General features: G+C 42.1%; 2 protein-coding genes across 2 annotated transcripts; both read left to right on the forward strand.

Annotated features, from left to right (window-relative positions):
• The first annotated feature begins 2944 nt into the window (after positions 1–2944).
• On the forward strand, positions 2945–9834 carry LOC131642585 (uncharacterized). Its single transcript, XM_058912821.1, has 3 exons — positions 2945–3165; positions 5985–6048; positions 8019–9834. Exon 3 carries the CDS (start codon positions 8048–8050, stop codon positions 9608–9610), a length of 1563 nt encoding a protein of 520 aa, XP_058768804.1. The 5' UTR covers positions 2945–3165; positions 5985–6048; positions 8019–8047; the 3' UTR covers positions 9611–9834.
• A 266-nt stretch (positions 9835–10100) lies between these two features.
• On the forward strand, positions 10101–18072 carry LOC131642587 (uncharacterized). Its single transcript, XM_058912822.1, has 3 exons — positions 10101–10308; positions 10690–12248; positions 18028–18072. The coding sequence occupies exons 1-3, from the start codon at positions 10101–10103 to the stop codon at positions 18070–18072; spliced, it is 1812 nt and encodes a 603-aa protein (XP_058768805.1).
• The last annotated feature ends 1170 nt before the right edge of the window (positions 18073–19242 follow it).

The raw sequence follows: 19242 nt of genomic DNA on the forward strand, positions 1-19242 counted from the left end.
GCACAACATTACTCAACATGTAATTCAATCCAATCTCAACATAATTATCATTTAGCACTCCATTACATAATACATTCAATTACACCTCACACATGTTATTTAATCAATTAATAACACATAATGAACATATAGAAGTAATAGGTATGCAAGTCAAGTCTTAAGCAAACAAGAAAATATTTTTGAATACAGTTCGCGCCGCCAACCCTTGGTCGCGCCGCGAAGTAACAAATAGAAACAATATATTTCAAAATGCATTCAGTTCGCGCCGCATCCACGTGTGCGTGCCACGAAGTACGAGGCAGAACCAATCATTCTAGAATTCATTCAGTTCGCGCCGCCACCTTTCGCTCGCGTCGCGAACACAACGCAGAAGTGAATTTTCTGTGTAAAATCAGCACAGTTTCCTCTTTTCATTTCATAACTCAATTCACAGTTCAGTTCATTATTTGCACACGAATTTCACATACATATCATACTCATAACCCATATGTATCCTTAGATTCATCAAAGTTTCATTAATTATGCAAGTCTATGAATTTCACCCAAATCCCAAAGTTAGGTTTTTACATTCTTTTCATCCAACATGTTACAAATCAAAACCCACTCATAGAATCAAGTAAAGAATCAGGAGTTACATATTATTTCTACCCATTCCAAGCATAAACAACATCAAACAACACAAATCTCATGGATTATGAAAATACTCAAAGTGAAATCCCATGTTTTAGCACATACAACATTACCCAATCATAGATTCTACAAGAATTTGTATTCAAACCCTTACCTCTTGAATTTCTCCTTCTAACTTCAAGAAATCTACAATCCTCTCCTCTTCTCTCTTATACTCTTTCGCCTCTTTCCTCTTCTCTACTTTTCTTTCTATCTTTCTATCTCATTTAGGTTAACTCATAAAATTCTCTTCTAACTCTCATTATTTCATTGGGCTTAACCCACCTAATACTCTTTCTCACTCAACTAAGCCCATTTAACTAATTTCAAATAAAATTCTACCATTTATTAATTAGCTAAATAACATATTACCACCCAATTAAATAATTATCACACAAACAATAATTAAATAAAACACAAACAATTATCAAATATCAAATACTCATAATTAAATAAGATCTAATAAAAATAGGATGTTACAACTCTCCCCCACTTAAAAGATTTTCGGCCTCGAAAATTACCTCAAACAAACAACTCCGGATACGATTCCTTCATCTTATCCTCGAGTTCCCAAGTGATATTACCATCGGCGACTCCACCCCATATCACTTTCACCAAAGCAATCTCCTTACCACGAAGCTTCTTCACCTCTCAATCTTCGATTCACATTGGTGATGTATCAACCGTCAAATTATCTCTCACTTGAACATCTTCTAATTAAACCACATGCGATGGATCCGGAATGTACCTCCTCAATTGAGACACATGGAACACTTCGTGAAGATTAGAAAGAGACGGTGGCAATGCAATCTGATATGCCATTTCACCTACTCTCTCTGAAATCTGATAAGGACCAATGAAACGCGGCGTCAACTTACGTGACTTCAACGCTCTACCAACACCCGTTATTGGCGTAACTCAAAGAAACACATGTTCATCCTTCTCAAACTCAAGAGCCTTCCTCCTCTTATCATGGTAACTCTTCTGACGACTTTGAGAAGCCTTCATCTTCTCTTGAATCATCTTAATCTTATCCGTAGTCTCTTGAATTAACTCGGGTTCAACCACAACTCTCTCTCCCGATTCATACCAACACAAAGGAGTTCTACACCTTCTACCATAAAGAGCCTCAAAAGGTGTCATTCCAATACTAGAATGGAAACTGTTGTTATTGTTGCACCCCAAAATTTGCCCTCTTTATTTGAGCTATAAGTTAATAATGACGTTTATTTCGTCATTCAAAAATTGAAGAAAAATAATAAAGAGTTTTCATGGGTTTAAGAAGATACGGTGTAAAAAATGGTTTAAACAGTGTAAGTACGAGAAAATTCACAAATACTATCTGGAAGATGATATGGACTGAGTTCCCGCGTGACCCCGACTGTTTCGACGATATCTACAACTTTCGTGTTCGGCTCAAAAGCCAATTCTTTGAGGAAGGTTGTCAGATTTATAAATTTATGGAGATTTCACAGTAAGAAATGGTGCTGAACCGCAGGTTTTCGGACAATAAAAAATTCATATCTCCTAATCCACCAGTCGGATTCGCTTGAAAATTTAACTGGAGCTCCGAGTCATCATTACCAAGATTTTATATGTTCGGACCGAAGACCAATTATGCACCAAAAATTCCCAGCATTTTGAAGAACGCCTTGATTTTTCAGTGAAAAGTGTGCTTTCGGGTATGTCGCGGCGAGTTTGAAAATTCATAACTTCTTCGATTTTTATCGTATGAGGTCCATTCCGGCGGCATTCACTCGGAAATTTCGTTATCTTCGATTCTTCGTCACACGTGCTAAGTCAGATTTCGAGCCGAAGTTTGAGTTTTATCACGTTCTTTGAGCGGTACTCGCAAAATTCTGCACAGTCGTACCAGATGAACCGATTTTTCTCGTCATTCAAACACGCATAATTTTCTCACCGTTTGTCGGATTGAGACGATTCTCGCGGCCACGAGTCACAAATTTGGTCACCTTCACAGTGATGTTCGTTTTATTTTCGAATTTCGCACCGATTCACGTTTCCCCGAAAATAAGCAAAAAGAGATACGTCGGGGGCGTTTTTGACATTTCACCACTTACACTATATAAACAATTTTCCCTCCTTTTCTCTTAATAATTCCAATTCACCAAAAAAATTTCTCAAAAAACATTTTCTCTCATCTTCTCACAATTTTCTCAAAATCAAAAACTACAAAAATCCGGAAAAATTCCAACAACTTCAAGAACTCTATCAAGCTTCAAGAACAATGAACACCTCATGGCTCTCGGATGAATCTTCCTACGCGAGTTCACTCTGATCGCAGCCTCCCTCCGTCGCGTCAATCTTATTCTGGTCCTATTTCTGCCGGTGACCGCCACGTATAGCCGCAAGTCCAAGCCAAGCCACTGTCGCGCCTTCTCCGATCACCGTAATTTCGCCAACACTGCTCCTTGCTGTAGCGATTCCGGAGCTGCAACTTTTTTCCATCTTCGCATCACGTTCGAGTTTCAATCGGTAAGTTCGCTTGTTCTTGATGCTTGCTACTTAGATTTGTTAATTGATAACAGTTATCTGTGGTTCAAATTGAGTTGCGGTAATTGTTTGAGAAGGATATTGTTGAATGCCTAAGTGATAATGTTGCTGGGAATTGATAAGAGTTATAGTTTGTATGGAGATTTGAGTTTTTGATTAGGATTATTCTCGTAAGAAAGTGATATTCGAATTGTGCACGTTAGATGTTCGAATTTATGCTTATGCTGTGAAGTTTTGTTGACATATAGTTGTTGTTGAGGATTGTTGTGGAAAATGTGACGAAGAGTATTTGTTTGTTCAAGAAGTGGCTTCATGAATAATGGTTGTTTGAGTCATGTTGTTGTTAATTGAAGATTGACAATAAAATTGGTGTGCTTGCTAAGGTGATGGCGCTGATGATTTCTTGTAGTGGTGTCTATGCTTGTAGAACTAATTGTAGTGAATTCCGAAGCTTAATATGAATTGTTGATAATAGTATGTTGCTAAACCATAATTGTTGGAATTACTTATTTGTTGAGATTTTTCATTGAAGACATGAGTTGGATCGAGTTCGTGAAGGATGGATTATATGAATCATGAATAATTGTTTTGGTTTCATTTTCATGACAATATATATGCTGTCCCATGTGAATTTACACTTTAGATATCTCTTTTTATGGTGAGCATGTTTTGTTCTTGCATAGTTTTGGATATTAAAGAATTGCGAGAGTTAATTTGTGAATTCTGAAATCAATTCGGTGAGACTTTTTTTGATGTTTTGTTGCTGTACTGAAAGTTAAAATACATGTTAATTGGCTCGCCTAATTTCATTCAATGTTCATTCATGCTTGCTTGAGTGTTAAAGGTTGAATCGTATGCTTAAATTCCAATTTCGGTGCGTGTTTCCATGAGTTCTAACATGAGTGTGTGTTGCTGTCCCATTTAGTCTCTAACATGTGAATTGTGCTTTAATTTTCCTATCATGCATGTTTGCATATAATTGCTCGATGGTGAACCACTCGGTATTGTGTTTGTGCGTTTTTAAGCCAATTCTCTTGAGATTTCGCAAGTTGTGACGTTGCTGTCCCGTGAGGTTCATAACACACAATTTTCGAAACAATGCTGAAAGTTAGATGAATAATTGATAATTGTGTTGTTTTGTGTGACTTGTTAAAGCATGAAAATTAGAAATGATTTTGGTTGTTTTGTGGCTGTTTGAACAAAGGGATAGGGCTGGAAAATTTCATGAGGTATTGCTATTGATAGTGTATGTTAATAACGTTGTTCCTTTAATCAAGTTTGGTGTCGGAAGTTAATGGTTAACATGTTGCAGCTTTTGTTGTTGTTCAAGAAAAACTACAAGAAGTGTGTTGATGTGAATAGAGTGATGCTGGATTCTATTTGGTGACAATGCTTTAGGTTGTTAAGAATGGCCTCATTTTGTTTGTTTGAAAGAAATTGCTTGAATATAAGTGTTGTAACTTGCTGTTAGATGAGAATAAGAGTATAGACAGTACACTGTTGTTAATGGTTGCACTAACATGAAGTTAGAAACATGAGTCACTGTTGTTGTTTTTGTATGAGAGGGATGATCCAAGTATGCTTCATGAGATGCCATTGATGTTGATATTCAAAAATTGAAGTTTTTTTTTATATACTTATTGCTGATGCTAAAATGTTTACATGAAACTTGAAGTTTGAAGTGTATAATTCTTGAGGGAATAATTCTTAGTTATTGATATGATGTTGTGTTGTGTGCTGGATCCTGATTGTTACTTGCTGCATATGACATGATTTTAGTGTACTCGGGGCTGTTTCGAACTTTAAAGATGCAGAATTTTAATTGAGTGATTGTTGTGGTTTTCTTCTTTTGACTTGTAGAAATTTAGTTTTTGAGGAGAAGTTTACACTAGCATTTGATGTTTTAATTGTGGATTGTTTCTAAGTGATAATAAGTCTTGCTTGTAAGATAATTGATGCTCCTAAGTGCTGAATGTTTCTCTTCGTTTTTTTTTTCTTAACTTTGCACAGGGAAGCGGTACATCGGGTTAAATGAAAATACCATATCTTTTGATTTAGGAAAAGTTTTTGAGCGTGTGAATAATGTTTTTCATACGTAATAATATTTTCGGAGCTATTTAAACAGTATTTTCGGTTTCGGCTGAATTTTTTTACCGTTTTCGCTACTGCCCCTGTTCCGAAAGTCGTGCCTCCGGACCGATTTTGTAAATTCTAATCGCATATTTGACTTCTTTAGCATGTTTTAACCTTGCAATAAAATTTTGGTTTAACTCTGACGAGTTTAGTTTTCACTGTTTTTACCCGGTTTTGCCGTTTCGGTGTACCGTTGTGCATGTAAATACTTGTGTTGGCTTCCGTAGTTTTAGTGTACATATTTGATTTGCTTTTGAATACTATCCCATGTTTCTTTTTATTCGCTTTTGTTATGTTTTCACTTTCTATTCCGTTATCCATTTCCGATTCAGCTTATAATGCAATAACGCAATTCCGATTGCGGTGTCTTGTTATCTCTAACGTGTGTGCTAGTATGCAAGGCAACATGGAGGCTCTGGTCGATGCCCGCTCTCGTGTTCCGCTTTATTTGCGGGACACGACATTTATCCTCTCTCTGATTCGCGTTTCTACACGCATCCTTTATCATTATTCTTGCTTGTCCGGATTTCTGTTTCCCTTGCAGGTGTATGGTATTCGTTGTGCCCGATGCACACGTTGGCGCGTGATTTACTTTCATCGCGCCGATTCTTGATTGCTTATGCGGATTTTAATCGGAGTGCTGACATGTTTGCTGTTGCTTTTGCTAGCTCGCTCGCGGGATCCTAGTTTACTCGCTCTCTTCGCTTCAGTTTACGGATCATCATCCGTTTGGTATTGATTCCGTTTCATTTTACTTCTTTCTGTACTTTATCGCTTTCTCGCATCATCCCTTAACATGAGAAGTAGGACCTAGACATGCATCTGGCCAAGCCCTCGAAAGAGGCTCTGTTTTTGTTGGTGTGTTTATATTTGTGCTTTGCGGCAGGGAGTCACGGTGTAATAAGTCCTATATGGCACTCCGTTAAGTCCTCATAGAAGGCATGCGGAAAGGGTTAGCAATCAACCCCCGCCTAGTCTCATCGAGTCTATTCAGTATGCGCACGCTACGTGTTGCTCGCTTCTGAACCTGCACAAGATCTTGTTATCGAGTATGTCAGGAAAAGGGTTCATGCAGCCGGACCCCCGCCTTTCCTATAGCCCGCGTCGCTCGACGTTGATGCTCGGTGTACGCACGCACCGTTTTCCTTTATGATCCGTGACGGCTTGGTTGCTGAGAGGGGTCCGCCCTCTTGTCTATGGCCCGATCATTTTCACGAGGTCTAATGCTTGGTTGACTTGGGTTGAGCTGCTCCCCTTGGCTATGGCGGGACCGCTTTTCTACCATTCGGTCAGTACCGTTGGTTTGTTTGCTTTACGAGCGGATGCTCGTTTGTGTGCTCATTGTTTGCTTCCCTTTTCCCTCCTAGGTTGATTAGTTTAGTTTAGACTGATATCCTTTGTATGATAACATTAGGTAGCAAGCTTTCCCCCTTAGCTTAGGTCTTCCTCATGCATTCTTTAAAACACAAACCACACTCTTTGATTTTCTTTTCTTAAGAGCTTGTTATTTCCGCTCCATTCCCAAGCATAAGTCTCCAAAGGTCGAGCAGCGGAACAGATACGTAGGCAGCGGGGTAGGGCCCGTGCGAGCATAATCCTTTCTTTTCCCTACATTCTGCATTCATTTTAGTCCAGATTAGCATAGATTTGTTACACACCCATAGTTTTAGACACAAGTGTGGATACCATCGAGTACGATGGGCGCGAGGGGTGCTAATACCTTCCCCTCGCGTAACCGACTCCCTTACCCTTTTCTCTGGTCGTGAGACCGTTGTTTTGTTTTGTGGTTTGCTGGCATTCCCTTCCTTTTCAGGATAAATATGTTAGTGGCGACTCTGTTAATTTTCGCGGTAGCGACTGCTGGCGACTCTGCTGGGGACGTCTCGACCTGTTGCTGGTCCGGACCTAGCGAGTCGATCCTAGCGCTTGTGTGTTTATCTTTGGGTGTTTTTATCGCTTTGCATATTTATCTGTTTGCATTGCATTCTATGTGCGCTTTTACTTTTCTGCATCATATTCTGGACTGTCTGGATTTCTATCTGTGGGTGGGTGTTTCAAGAGGTAAAAGGCCCAATACCCAGCTATGAGTGATACCATAGGAACTAGGAATAGAGTGGCCGTGACGGACAGAAGGCGTATGCCTGATTGATCTGATCACGTATCCACGGGCAGAGCTTGGTGGAATGAGGCAATATCGTATGATAGCGCCTACATTCGATCCTCTGTTGGCTTTTCGACCTACCTTGGCCTAGATTTTACCCGTGAGTGGGGCGGGAATCAATGATCATATTAACAGGTACATTGTTGGTGACCGCTGTTCTCGTTCGTGGGTTACCGCTGTTCTTGTTCGTGGGTTACCGCTGTTCTTGTTCGAGGGTTACCGCTGTTCTTGTTCGAGTGTACTGTTGGTTCCTGTTCGTGGGGTACTATGGTTCTTGTTCGAGTGGTAGTCTGTGTTCTGTTCCAGTGTGTTGTTGACTACGGGCTTTGGTTCTGTAGATTGACATTCCGTGTTCCGTATGGTATACCATTTGGGGGCCGAACCTTTGGCTCTGTATCATGTGTGTGTTACCGGCAGTCCAGGATGCCTGGTGGGCGGCAACGAGTCCCACCACTTTGCATCATAGCATATTTATTTCCAAAAGAAACGCAAAAAAAAAAAAAGAAGTATAATAATAAGCATTTGCATGTCATATTTTCAGGGATATTCAGGAGTTCACCCAAGTTGAAGATGGACATTCCCACTGATACTGTCAAGGAGCGTACAAGGCACACCAGAGCTTATAAGATTCCGGATATTGATGTTTCGGGGTTGATTGGTTTGAGTTCTCGGTTGGAAGGGGAGGTTCTTCGTGACTTCAATCATGATTATGGCAATTTGCTCTCTATCCTCAAGACATCTTTCGATCCAATGGCTTTGATCACCCTGTTTCAGTTCTATGATCCACAGTTGAGGTGTTTTACATTTCAGGATTATCAACTGGTGCCAACACTCGAGGAGTTTTCTTACATACTCAATATCCGAATCACTGATGATGTACCTTTCATTCGAGTTCCCGAGGTTGTGAGATTTGAAAAAATAGCTGAAGCTCTTCACATGGGTATAAAGGAGGTGGAAAGAAATTGGAAGTCATCGGGCGGTGTTTCTGGTTTCTATCTTTGCTTTTTGATCGGTAGGGCTGAGGATGCGGCGAAGAAGGAGCAGTGGGTTGATTTTAGTCGTTTGCTTGCTATCATGATTTATGGTATTGTTTTATTCCCTTCAATAGAAAACTTTGTGAGTTTGGCGGCAATTTGTGTCTTTATGAACAAAAACCCCGTGCCAACGTTGCTTGCAGACGCTTATTTTTCGATCCATTCGAGAAGTAAGAAGGGAGGATATGTTGTTGGTTCTTGTCTTCCGTTGTTGTATCAGTGGTTCATGTTGCATTTGCCGGTGAGAGGACCTTTTGTGCTCAAGAAGAGTTCTCTTAAGTGGTCAGATAGGATTGTTAACCTCACATCTTATGACATCAGGTGGAACTATTGTGTGGGGAAGATTTGGAACATCATCACTAGTTGCGGTCAATATCCCAACGTTCCTCTCATGGGAACCAGAGGTTGCATTAGTTACAATCCCACACTCGCCTATCGTCAATTGGGATATGCAATGGAAAGGGCTCAGAATGATGTAGAAGCGTTTGAATCAGTGTACTTTGCTGATGGTAAAGATCCTCTGGAGCTAGAAAAGATAGCGTATGCTTGGACCAAAGTTCACAGGAGAGATCAGAATACTTTGAGCAAGAAAGTTCCTATTGCTATGGGTCCTTACCGAAAGTGGGTTGAAGCAAGAGTGGCAAATCTGTTGTTACCATTTGCTAGGTCATGTCCATTGTATGAGCAACCTCCCGTGGTTTTATCTGATACCGTTGCGGCTGAACTCTATATTCAAACTGAAGCGGACAACATCAAACTAAGAGCAAAGGACAATGAGGTTGGCTTGGAGAGGTATTTTCAAGATCGCGAAAAGGCGGAATTGGCTCGTAAGCTCAAGCATGCGCAAGGTGAAGGTTCAAGCATGACACGTGCCCAAAGGCGATCTCATGATTTGATGGAAGAAAGCTTGTACCAAAAACAGCAGGAATGTGCGAAGTTGCGAAGGTCCGAAAGCAATAGCAAGAGAAGGATGCAGGATTCAGAACAACAGTTGATGGAAGAGAAAGCCAAGTCAGCTAGACTTGAAGAAGAGCTTGCAAGCTTCCGGTCCCAGCGGAGAGGAGATGGAGGAGCTCATTCTGTTGTCAGACGATCCTAGTGCTGCTGTGGTTTGGATTTGTTTGGTCTAGGGGTTTGATTTGATGTGTATTCTTGATGTTTGTCGCCCATGTCCAGGATTGTTGGATGGGGTCGCATTTTGATGTTCTGGATTTCTTTTGTATGCCTTATAAGCACTTTGTGACACGGTTATGTGTTTTGTTTGTATGAACTCAAATTCTCGGTTATGTTTGAATGGAATATGCTCAGTTTGTTGAATTATTCTCGTGCGTGGATTATTGTTCGAATATATTCTGTATCAGGGTTTCTATGTCCTATCTGAGAGTGGGATGAACTCTTGGATACCTGAAAATTGACAAACATTTCATGCATATCATTCATATGTCATACATGTCATATATTTGCAGGTTTTGCAGGTCTTATATCTCATGTCTTGCTGTTTTGTTACCAGAAGGAGTTCTAAGACGGCTAATCACCCGTATCCGACTAGGAGCAATCAGAGAAGGCAGATGGAACAGATTCAGGAACAAATGGCTGAGATGAGAGCTCAACTGACGGAGCAGATGAACGCGCAGATGGCGCAGTTTATGGAAGCATTGACTAATGTGACCAAGGGGCAGGATGACTTGCGAGTTCTCGTCGAGAATTCTAGAAGGAATGAGAATGAAGGACGCCAAGGGCTGTTTGAGGATGTATCTGGTAGGATTGATGATCACCATGATCCGAATGAGTTTGCTCGTATGGGAGGACACTATAATCCTTTCAATCAGCATCACGGGTTTCCACCTCCACCTCCGTCTCGTCTGTTGGGAAGGAGAGATACTCAGAACCGTGGTAATCTGGATTTCGATGTTGAGAACTTTGATCAGCTATCAAGGCACAGTGCTGAGGGTGCGCATGATGAAGTTGAAAGGTTTCGTCTGATTGAAGAACGTCTCAGAGCTGTTGAAGGCAAAGGGGTGTTAGGCATGGATATCAATGACTTGGGGTTGGTTCCTGGTGTGAGGATCCCGCCAAAATTCAAAGTTCCATCTTTTGACAAATACAATGGGGCGACTTGTCCTATGACTCATGTTAAGGCGTATTATCGAAAGATGTCGGTATACTCTGAGGATGAAGGTTTCCTGATGCACTTCTTCCAGGATAGTCTTGCTGGGGCTTCTTTGGAGTGGTATGTTCAGCTGGAGCGTACTCATATCCATTCCTGGAGAGATCTTGTGGAGGCTTTCATTAAGCATTATCAGTATAATGTTGACATGGCGCCGAATCGAACTCAACTTCAGAGTTTGGTTCAAGGTCCTAAAGATTCCTTCAAGGAGTATGCTCAGAAATGGCGTGAGTTAGCTGCGAGGGTTCAGCCACCAATGACTGAACGTGAGATGATTGACATGTTTGCCAGTACTTTGTCTGGACACTACTACTTGGCTTGTAGTGCTTCAGCAAACTTTTCTGAAATGGTGAGATATGGCGAGCGTGTTGAAATGGGCCTCAAGATGGGGAAAATTCAGTTGGGAGCTTCTTCTAACTCCACTGGTGGTAAGAAGCAAACTGAAGGTTATGCCAGAAGGAAAGAAGGCAATGCAGATGCCATATATGGAAGAAGAGGTTCAGGGAGAAATAATTCACAGGTTAATGCTGTCATGATCCCAGTACCACAACAACAACATCAGCAGGGACAGCGTTCCAGTAATGATCGCTATCCTCCCAGGACTAGGCCTCACAGAAAGATTGATCCGATTCCTATGACCTATGCTCAGGTGCTGCAACATTTGCTTAAGATTGAAAAGATTACTTTGAGAGATGCTCCGAATGCTCCGGACACACAATCTCCGAATTACAATGCGAATGCACGATGTGCTTTTCATTCAGGTGCTGCTGGGCATGATACCGAGAGGTGTATTGCGTTAAAGAACAAAGTCCAAAATTTGTTGGACCAAAAGATTATTCAGTTCACTCCTACACCCAATATTGTCAATAATCCGATGCCTGCTCACGGAGGTTCGGGTGTGAATGCCATTGAGAGTGAAGAGATAAGGGTTGTATCTGAAGTGAGCTGTTTGAATTTTCCTCTTGTATCTGTGAAGCAACATCTGATTAATAGCGGTATCTTCCCGGGCTGTGGTGTTGATTGTGAGAATTGCAAAAGTCAACCTGAAGGTTGTGCTGATTTGAAAGGTATGGTACAAAAGCTGATTGACGAGGGTCCTCTTCAGTTCTATCGAAGATTGAGAGGTGCGAAGAGTGAGGATGGTGAAGTGTCTGTGATCTCAATTCCTTATGATCCAGTTGTTCCAATATGTATTCAGGTGCCTATTCAGATACCTGTCAGTATCCCGTATGAGGAACAACCAGCGGCGTTGATGATTACGGTGCCAGGGCCTATTCCATATGAGAGTGAGAAGGCCATCCCTTGGCATTATGGTTCAGACGTATATTACTATGGCACGAAGGAAGAAGGCGAGCCATCTAAAGAGAAGTTTGTTGAGGCCTCAGTTGCAAACACTGATAACTTCGCCGGTACTGGTAGGATCACTCGCAGTGGTAGGGTGTTCTCCCCTCAGCTTGTTCAAAACAATGCAGATGCTTTGGCTAAGGCCAAAGGAAAACAAGTAGTGCCCGATGTCCAGAACTCTCCGATTCAGAGTGGGGCACCTGATAGTGCTGTGTCTTCCAAGGATGTGGAGGAATTATTGAGAATCATCAGGAAGTCTGATTACAAAGTTGTTGAGCAGTTGGGTCAGACCCAGTCAAAGATTTCCATCTTGCAACTGCTGATGTGTTCAGAAGGTCATAGAGATGCTCTCTTGAGAATCCTGAATGGTGCTTACGTCCCGCATGAAATATCTGTGAATCAGTTAGAGGCGGTGGCCAATAATATCTCCGCTGGGAACGGTTTGGGATTTACGGATCGTGATCTTCCTCCAGAAGGGAGAAACCATAACAAGGCTTTGCATATTTCGATTGAGTGTAAGGGGACGACTTTGTCCCGTGTTCTGGTTGATACTGGGTCTTCTTTGAACGTGCTTCCCAAATCAGCTCTAATGAGAATTGACTATGCCGGTGTGGAGTTAAGGCCTAGTGAGTTGGTAGTGCGCGCCTTTGATGGTTCAAGGAGGTCTGTTTTCGGAGAGGTAGATCTACCAATCCAGATTGGTCCTCAGATCTTTACTACAACCTTTTATGTGATGGATATTCAACCTGCTTACTGTTGTCTGTTGGGACGACCGTGGATTCACAAGGCTGGTGCTGTGACATCCACTCTTCATCAGAAGTTGAAGTATCCGGTTGACGGTAAAGTGGTGACGGTTTGTGGTGAGGAGGATTACATCGTGAGTCACTTGTCTTCTTTCCGGTATGTGGAGATCGAAGGTGAAATACATGAGACGCCATTCCAAGCGTTTGAAGCTGTAAATGCTGTGAGAACTCCTCCTTATGAGATAACGAAGCCAGAAACGATTATGTCTTCTCTGAAAGACGCTCAGGTTGTTGTTGAGACTGGAAAGGTGGAAGGCTGGGGGCAAGTAATTGACGTGCGTCCCAAATTTGACAAGAATGGTCTTGGTTTCAGTCCTGGAAAGCATATTGCATCGCCAAAGCCTAATATCCTTAGCCCGATCAAGTTTGTGAGTGGTGGTGTCATTCAAGATGGCCAGGTTAATGCCATTGTCAATGGTGAAGAGGTGGATAGTGATTGTGACTTTGATAGCTGGATTCGTCCAAGTATTCCTGGGGAGATGCCTCGCAACTGGACAATTGAAGATGTCATCCAAGTTACACAAGCTCAGGAGTAAATTCCTTGTTTTTACTTTTCTTATCATGCAATAATTCCTATGCTCTGCCCAAGGCGTAGTGAATCATTTGTAGGGCCATGCAGTTCGCATTTTCAAAGTTAATCATGAAATAAAAGGACGTTTTTGCATTCAAATGTTTTGCTCTTTGTCTTTCTTTTAACTTTTTCCTTTAAATGGCAATGTTTTTGCACACACTCGCACATAGCTTAATAAAAATAAAACTAAAATAAAAACATCAATCATGCAGATGTTCCACTACCACGGATTTCATTGGTAACAGTTCCGCTATTGCTTATTATGATTTTGACAATCCGATCTACCAAGCCGAGGAGGAAGCTTATGAAGATTGTGATCTCCCCGATGAGTTGGCCAGATTGTTGAAACAAGAAAAGAAAGCGATTCAGCCGCATCAGGAGGAAATTGAGATGGTAAATGTTGGCACTAAAGAGCAAGTCCGAGAAGTCAAGATAGGGGCTGCGCTTGAGAATAGTGTGAAGCAGAGGCTTATTACTATGTTGAAAGAGTATGCGGATATCTTTGCTTGGTCCTATGAGGATATGCCTGGTCTCGATACAGATATTGTGGTACATCGTCTACCTCTCAAGGAAGATAGTCCTCCTGTCAAACAGAAGCTTCGAAGGACTCGCCCAGATATGTCTGAGAAGATTAAGAAAGAGGTTGAGAAACAATTTGATGCTGGCTTTCTGCAAGTTGTGAATTACCCGCCATGGGTTGCGAATATTGTTCCTGTGCCTAAGAAGGACGGAAAGGTCAGGATGTGTGTGGACTACAGAGATCTTAATAGGGCGAGTCCAAAGGATGATTTTCCTCTTCCTCACATTGATGTGTTGGTGGATAATACTGCTCCTTTCAAAGTGTTTTCCTTCATGGATGGCTTCTCTGGGTACAATCAGATCAAGATGGCACCAGAAGACATGGAGAAAACAACGTTTATCACACCGTGGGGAACTTTCTGCTATAAAGTTATGCCTTTTGGGTTGAAAAACGCAGGGGCAACGTATCAGCGCGCCATGGTGACTCTTTTTCACGACATGATTCACAAAGAGATTGAAGTGTATGTTGACGACATGATTGCAAAGTCTCACACTGAAGAGGAGCACTTGGTTCACTTGCAGAAATTGTTTGAAAGGCTTCGGGAATTCAGACTGAGGTTGAATCCGAACAAATGCACTTTCGGAGTGCGATCCGGAAAGTTGTTGGGCTTTGTTGTTAGTGGAAAAGGTATTGAGGTCGATCCTGCCAAAATAAAAGCTATACAAGAGATGCCTGAGCCGAGAACAGAAAAAGAGGTTCGTGGTTTCTTAGGGAGATTGAACTACATTGCTAGATTCATCTCTCATCTTACGGCCACTTGTGAACCAATATTCAAGTTGCTAAGAAAAGATCAGACGGCCAGGTGGAATAATGATTGTCAAAAAGCATTCGAAAAAGTGAAAGAGTATCTGCAGGAACCTCCGATACTAATGCCTCCAGTTCCATGAAGACCTTTGATTATGTACCTCACAGTTCTTGAAAATTCAATGGGATGTGTGCTGGGTCAACATGACGAGTCTGGCCGAAAAGAGCATGCAATATACTACCTTAGCCAAAAGTTTACCGACTGTGAATCCCGATACTCACTGCTCGAGAAAACTTGCTGTGCTTTGGTGTGGGCTGCTCGCCGGCTGAGGCAGTATATGTTGGTTCACACCACCTTACTGATTTCCAGGATGGATCCTATCAAGTATGTTTTTGAGAAGCCCGCTCTTTCCGGAAGAGTAGCCAGGTGGCAAATGATCTTGACTGAATATGATATCCAGTATACTACCCAGAAAGCCATCAAAGGTAGTGTGTTGGCGGATTATCTTGCGCACCAGCCGGTCGAAGATTATGAACCGATGAAGTTTGAATTCCCCGATGAGGATGTCTTGTACATCAGAGATTGTAACATTCCCGGACCAGAGGAAGGACCCGAACCAGGATCGCGATGGACGCTCGTGTTCGATGGTGCCTCTAATGCACTCGGGAATGGTGTTGGAGCTGTAATTACTTCTCCTTCAGGTTTTCATATTCCATTTACAGCTAGAATCTGTTTTGATTGCACTAATAATATGGCTGAGTATGAAGCCTGCATTTATGGTATCGAAGCTGCGATCGATTTGCGAATCAAATACTTGAAAGTTTATGGGGATTCCAATCTTGTCATTAGCCAGATCAATGGAGATTGGGAAACTCGCCATCAGAATCTGATTCCATACAGGGAGCATGTGATGAGACTCATTCCGTACTTTGATGAGATCACATTCGAGCATATTTCTAGAGAAGAGAACAATCTTGCTGATGCTCTCGCTACTTTGGCTTCCATGTTCAAAGTGAAATGGGCCAATGAAGCGCCTAACATCACCATCAACAGATTGGACGAACCAGCATTTTGCTTTGAGGCTGATGTTGAGTTGGATGGTAATCCCTGGTATCATGATATCAAAAAGTTCCTCCAAACTCAAGAGTATCCTCCCGAAGCGTCGGTGAATGATAAGAAGTTTCTGAGAAGGTTTGCAGCTAAGTTTTACCTCAACGGTGGTGTATTGTACAAGAGGCATCATGACGGTCTGTTGCTCCGATGTGTTGTGAAGGAAGAAGCTTCAAAAATCATAGAGGAAATGCACGAAGGCGAGTTTGGTACCCATTCTAGTGGGCATACAATGGCTAAGAAGATCTTGAGGGCTGGTTACTATTGGTCCACTATGGAAATTGATTGTCATAACCATGTCAGAATTTGTCACAAGTGCCAGATCTATGCTGATAAAGTGCACGTGCCGCCTGTGCCGTTGAATGTCTTGACTTCTCCGTGGCCTTTTGCAATGTGGGGCATTGACATGATTGGAGAGATTAAGCCTACTGCCTCTAATGGACATCGATTCATTTTGGTTGCCATCGATTACTTCACCAAGTGGGTTGAAGCCGCATCTTATGCGAATGTTACCAAACAAGTGATTACTCGCTTTATCAAACACAACATAATCTGTCGTTATGGGATTCCTGAGAAGATCATTACTGATAATGGATCGAATCTCAATAACAAGATGATGAAGGAGCTTTGTGAGTCCTTCAAGATTAAGCATCACAATTCTTCTCCGTATCGTCCAAAGATGAATGGCGCTGTTGAAGCGGCCAACAAAAACATTAAGAAGATTGTGCAGAAGATGGTAGTGACGTACCGAGATTGGCACGAGATGTTACCTTTCGCTTTGCATGGTTATCGTACCTCTGTGCGTACATCGACTGGGGCAACTCCTTTCTCACTGGTTTATGGTATGGAAGCAGTATTGCCAGTTGAAGTTGAGATCCCTTCCTTGAGGATTATGAAAGACGTCGAGCTTGACGAGTCAGAATGGGTACAAAATCGTTTGGATCAGTTAAACCTCATTGATGAGAAGCGCTTAGCGGCTATTGGTCATGGTCAGGTATACCAAAAGAAGATGAGAAAAGCTTTTGACAAGCGGGTGCGACCCCAAAGCTACAAACCAGGTGACCTGGTACTCAAAAGAATCATTCTCCCTCAAGGCGATCCTCGAGGCAAGTGGACTCCGACGTATGAAGGCCCCTTTGTTGTGCAGAAAGTATTCTCTGGCGGCGCCATGATGCTTGCAACGATGGATGGCGAGAACTTTCCGCACCCTGTGAACGCAGATGTAGTCAAAAAATACTTCGCATAGACCTGATAAAAAAAAAGAGAAGAAAAAAAAAGAAAAAAAAAAGAAGAAAAAAAAGAGAAAAGAAAATGAATCAGGCAAAAGAATGAAAAAGAAACAAATATACCCGCTAAGTTGAAAACCCGAAAGGGCGGCTTAGGTAAAAAAGGGACAAAAGCGAATGACTACATCTCGCATGCCACCATGGCAATCACTCTTCATACATGCTTAGGGCTCCCGACCGAGGGATAAGCAAGACTCCGTGTTCTTGAGTTTGCACCTGGCAGCTCAAATCCCTAAAGCATTTTCTAATTCCAATCGTCGTGTTTAGGGCTCCCGACCGAGGGATAAGCAAGACTCCGTGTTCTTGAGTTTGCACCGGGCAGCTCAAATCCCTAAAGCATGCACAACATCCACTCACTTTGTTTAGGGCTCCCGACCGAGGGATAAGCAAGACTCCGTGTTCTTGAGTTTGCATCGCTGGCAACTCAAATCCCTAAAGGCGCTCACAAACCCCGTCGGGTCCACAAGTTTGGTGATGTCATCGGGCAGTGATCAATCCTAATGAGTACGGTCTTCCAAAGCAAGGAGATGAGAGCGTCGGAGTTATAAAAGTGATAGCGGGATCGAAATCAATGGATATCCGTTTCACATTGCCATTTCTCTCGTACTCAATAAATGTGTGGTTACCTCTTACTAGGAACTACTTCTGAAAAGTGTTCGCTCTTTTATGAGCATTCCTTTTGCAATTAATAAAGATCCTTTTTATCTTAAACAACTGTTTTCTTTTACCGTTTTGTTTGCATAAAACGTCCTAAGTTTGTGTTAAACTTTGCATATGAAAACTGCATTGCTTTTACAATACATGATTAGAAATGAAACCTTTGAATCTACTTCGGAGTTTTGTGTAACTGGGATGGCAGGCTAAGATACCATGCTATATCCTGGGGCATTTGCATTTGTTTGTCTCGCAGGTACATGTTTGCAAGCGCTTCGTATCAGCATATCGGCGGACTTAATCATGAGAGATTCTCACTCCCCAGCCGAGTGTTTCTTAATGAAAGATTCTCATTCCCCAGCTGAGTACTTTCAGATGGGACTTTCTTTGCTCCAGGATTCTCATATCCTCAGTAAAGCACATCTTAATGCATTCTCTATGCTCCAGAAGCCTTATTCCCGACGGAATGCTTTCTCCCCAGTTGAATCATGATGGAATGGTGTCTGATTCCCCAGCTAGCTCTTAATGAGGTTCCTTGCCCGAGTTCCTCGTTCTTCCCAGTAGAGCGTTTCTCTCCCCAACGGATTGACCCGTTTTCCCCAGGAGAGTCATCTTATTCCCCAGTGGAGTGATCTTAGCAAAAGATTCTTATGTCGGATTCCTTATCCCCAACGGATTCCTCATCTCATCAGTGGATCTTTGTGCAGAAGTATTCATCTTCCCCACCGAGTCTTTCCTCAGCAGAGATTCGCATGCATCCTCAGCAGAATCTGTGTCCTTCAAGGACTTCCCCAGCGGAATGCATTCTACACAAGCAAGTTGGTCACTCCCCATCAGAGTTGTCTTCATGACTTGCTCTTATCTCTTCATCCCCAGTATGTCGAGAATTTGCTTCTCTAATGAAGTTGCAAGGGTATTCCCCAAGCAGTCAATCGGGATGTTCCTATCTCCAAGCAGGATTTATTCCTCCAGCAGAGCTCACACCTAGATCTGATCGTCTCTAGCAGATTTCTGATTCATCTCTGTCAGCTCGCAGTTTGTGACTTTTGGTCACTCGTCTTGTCCTCCCCGTAGAGTTCCATACTCTCTCCAGGACTTCTTCAGCAATTCAGTGCTCCTCCGTTGTTTCCTTAAGCAACGTTCGAATCATGCATCATTCGTATTGCATTCTCTAAGCGTGTAGCGTATTCCTTCTCAGAAACGTTAGTCCATACACATTCATACATGCATCATGCATAAATCACATCATATCAGTTTCTTTCTGCAGGAAAGTTATGAAGATTCAAATGCTCCCTAGAGAGCAATATTCGCCTAGTCATTACAGGCGCTTATCCTGATGTTTTGAATCAGAAGAGGATTGTTCTACTTATTTTCTGGCACAGCTCAGATCAGTTCAAAGACATTCCTATTCCCGATGCCCCCAGATCGGTGGAAGATATTTGTTCCTATTCCTGATAAATCAGACTTTCAG

This window comes from Vicia villosa, unplaced genomic scaffold, assembly GCF_029867415.1.
Source record: "Vicia villosa cultivar HV-30 ecotype Madison, WI unplaced genomic scaffold, Vvil1.0 ctg.005364F_1_1, whole genome shotgun sequence".
Lineage (NCBI taxonomy): Eukaryota > Viridiplantae > Streptophyta > Magnoliopsida > Fabales > Fabaceae > Vicia > Vicia villosa.

Bases quoted from the DNA above. Each gene is read 5' to 3' on its own strand.
- LOC131642585 (XM_058912821.1), top strand. From the start codon at position 8,048: ATGGACATTCCCACTGATACTGTCAAGGAGCGTACAAGGCACACCAGA.
- LOC131642587 (XM_058912822.1), top strand. From the start codon at position 10,101: ATGGCTGAGATGAGAGCTCAACTGACGGAGCAGATGAACGCGCAGATG. The intron at 10,309-10,689 runs GTATGGGAGGAC...CTGAGGATGAAG, and splicing joins TGATCCGAATGAGTTTGCTC to GTTTCCTGATGCACTTCTTC. The intron at 12,249-18,027 runs GTGGAGGAATTA...TTTGTCTCGCAG, and splicing joins GTGCTGTGTCTTCCAAGGAT to GTACATGTTTGCAAGCGCTT.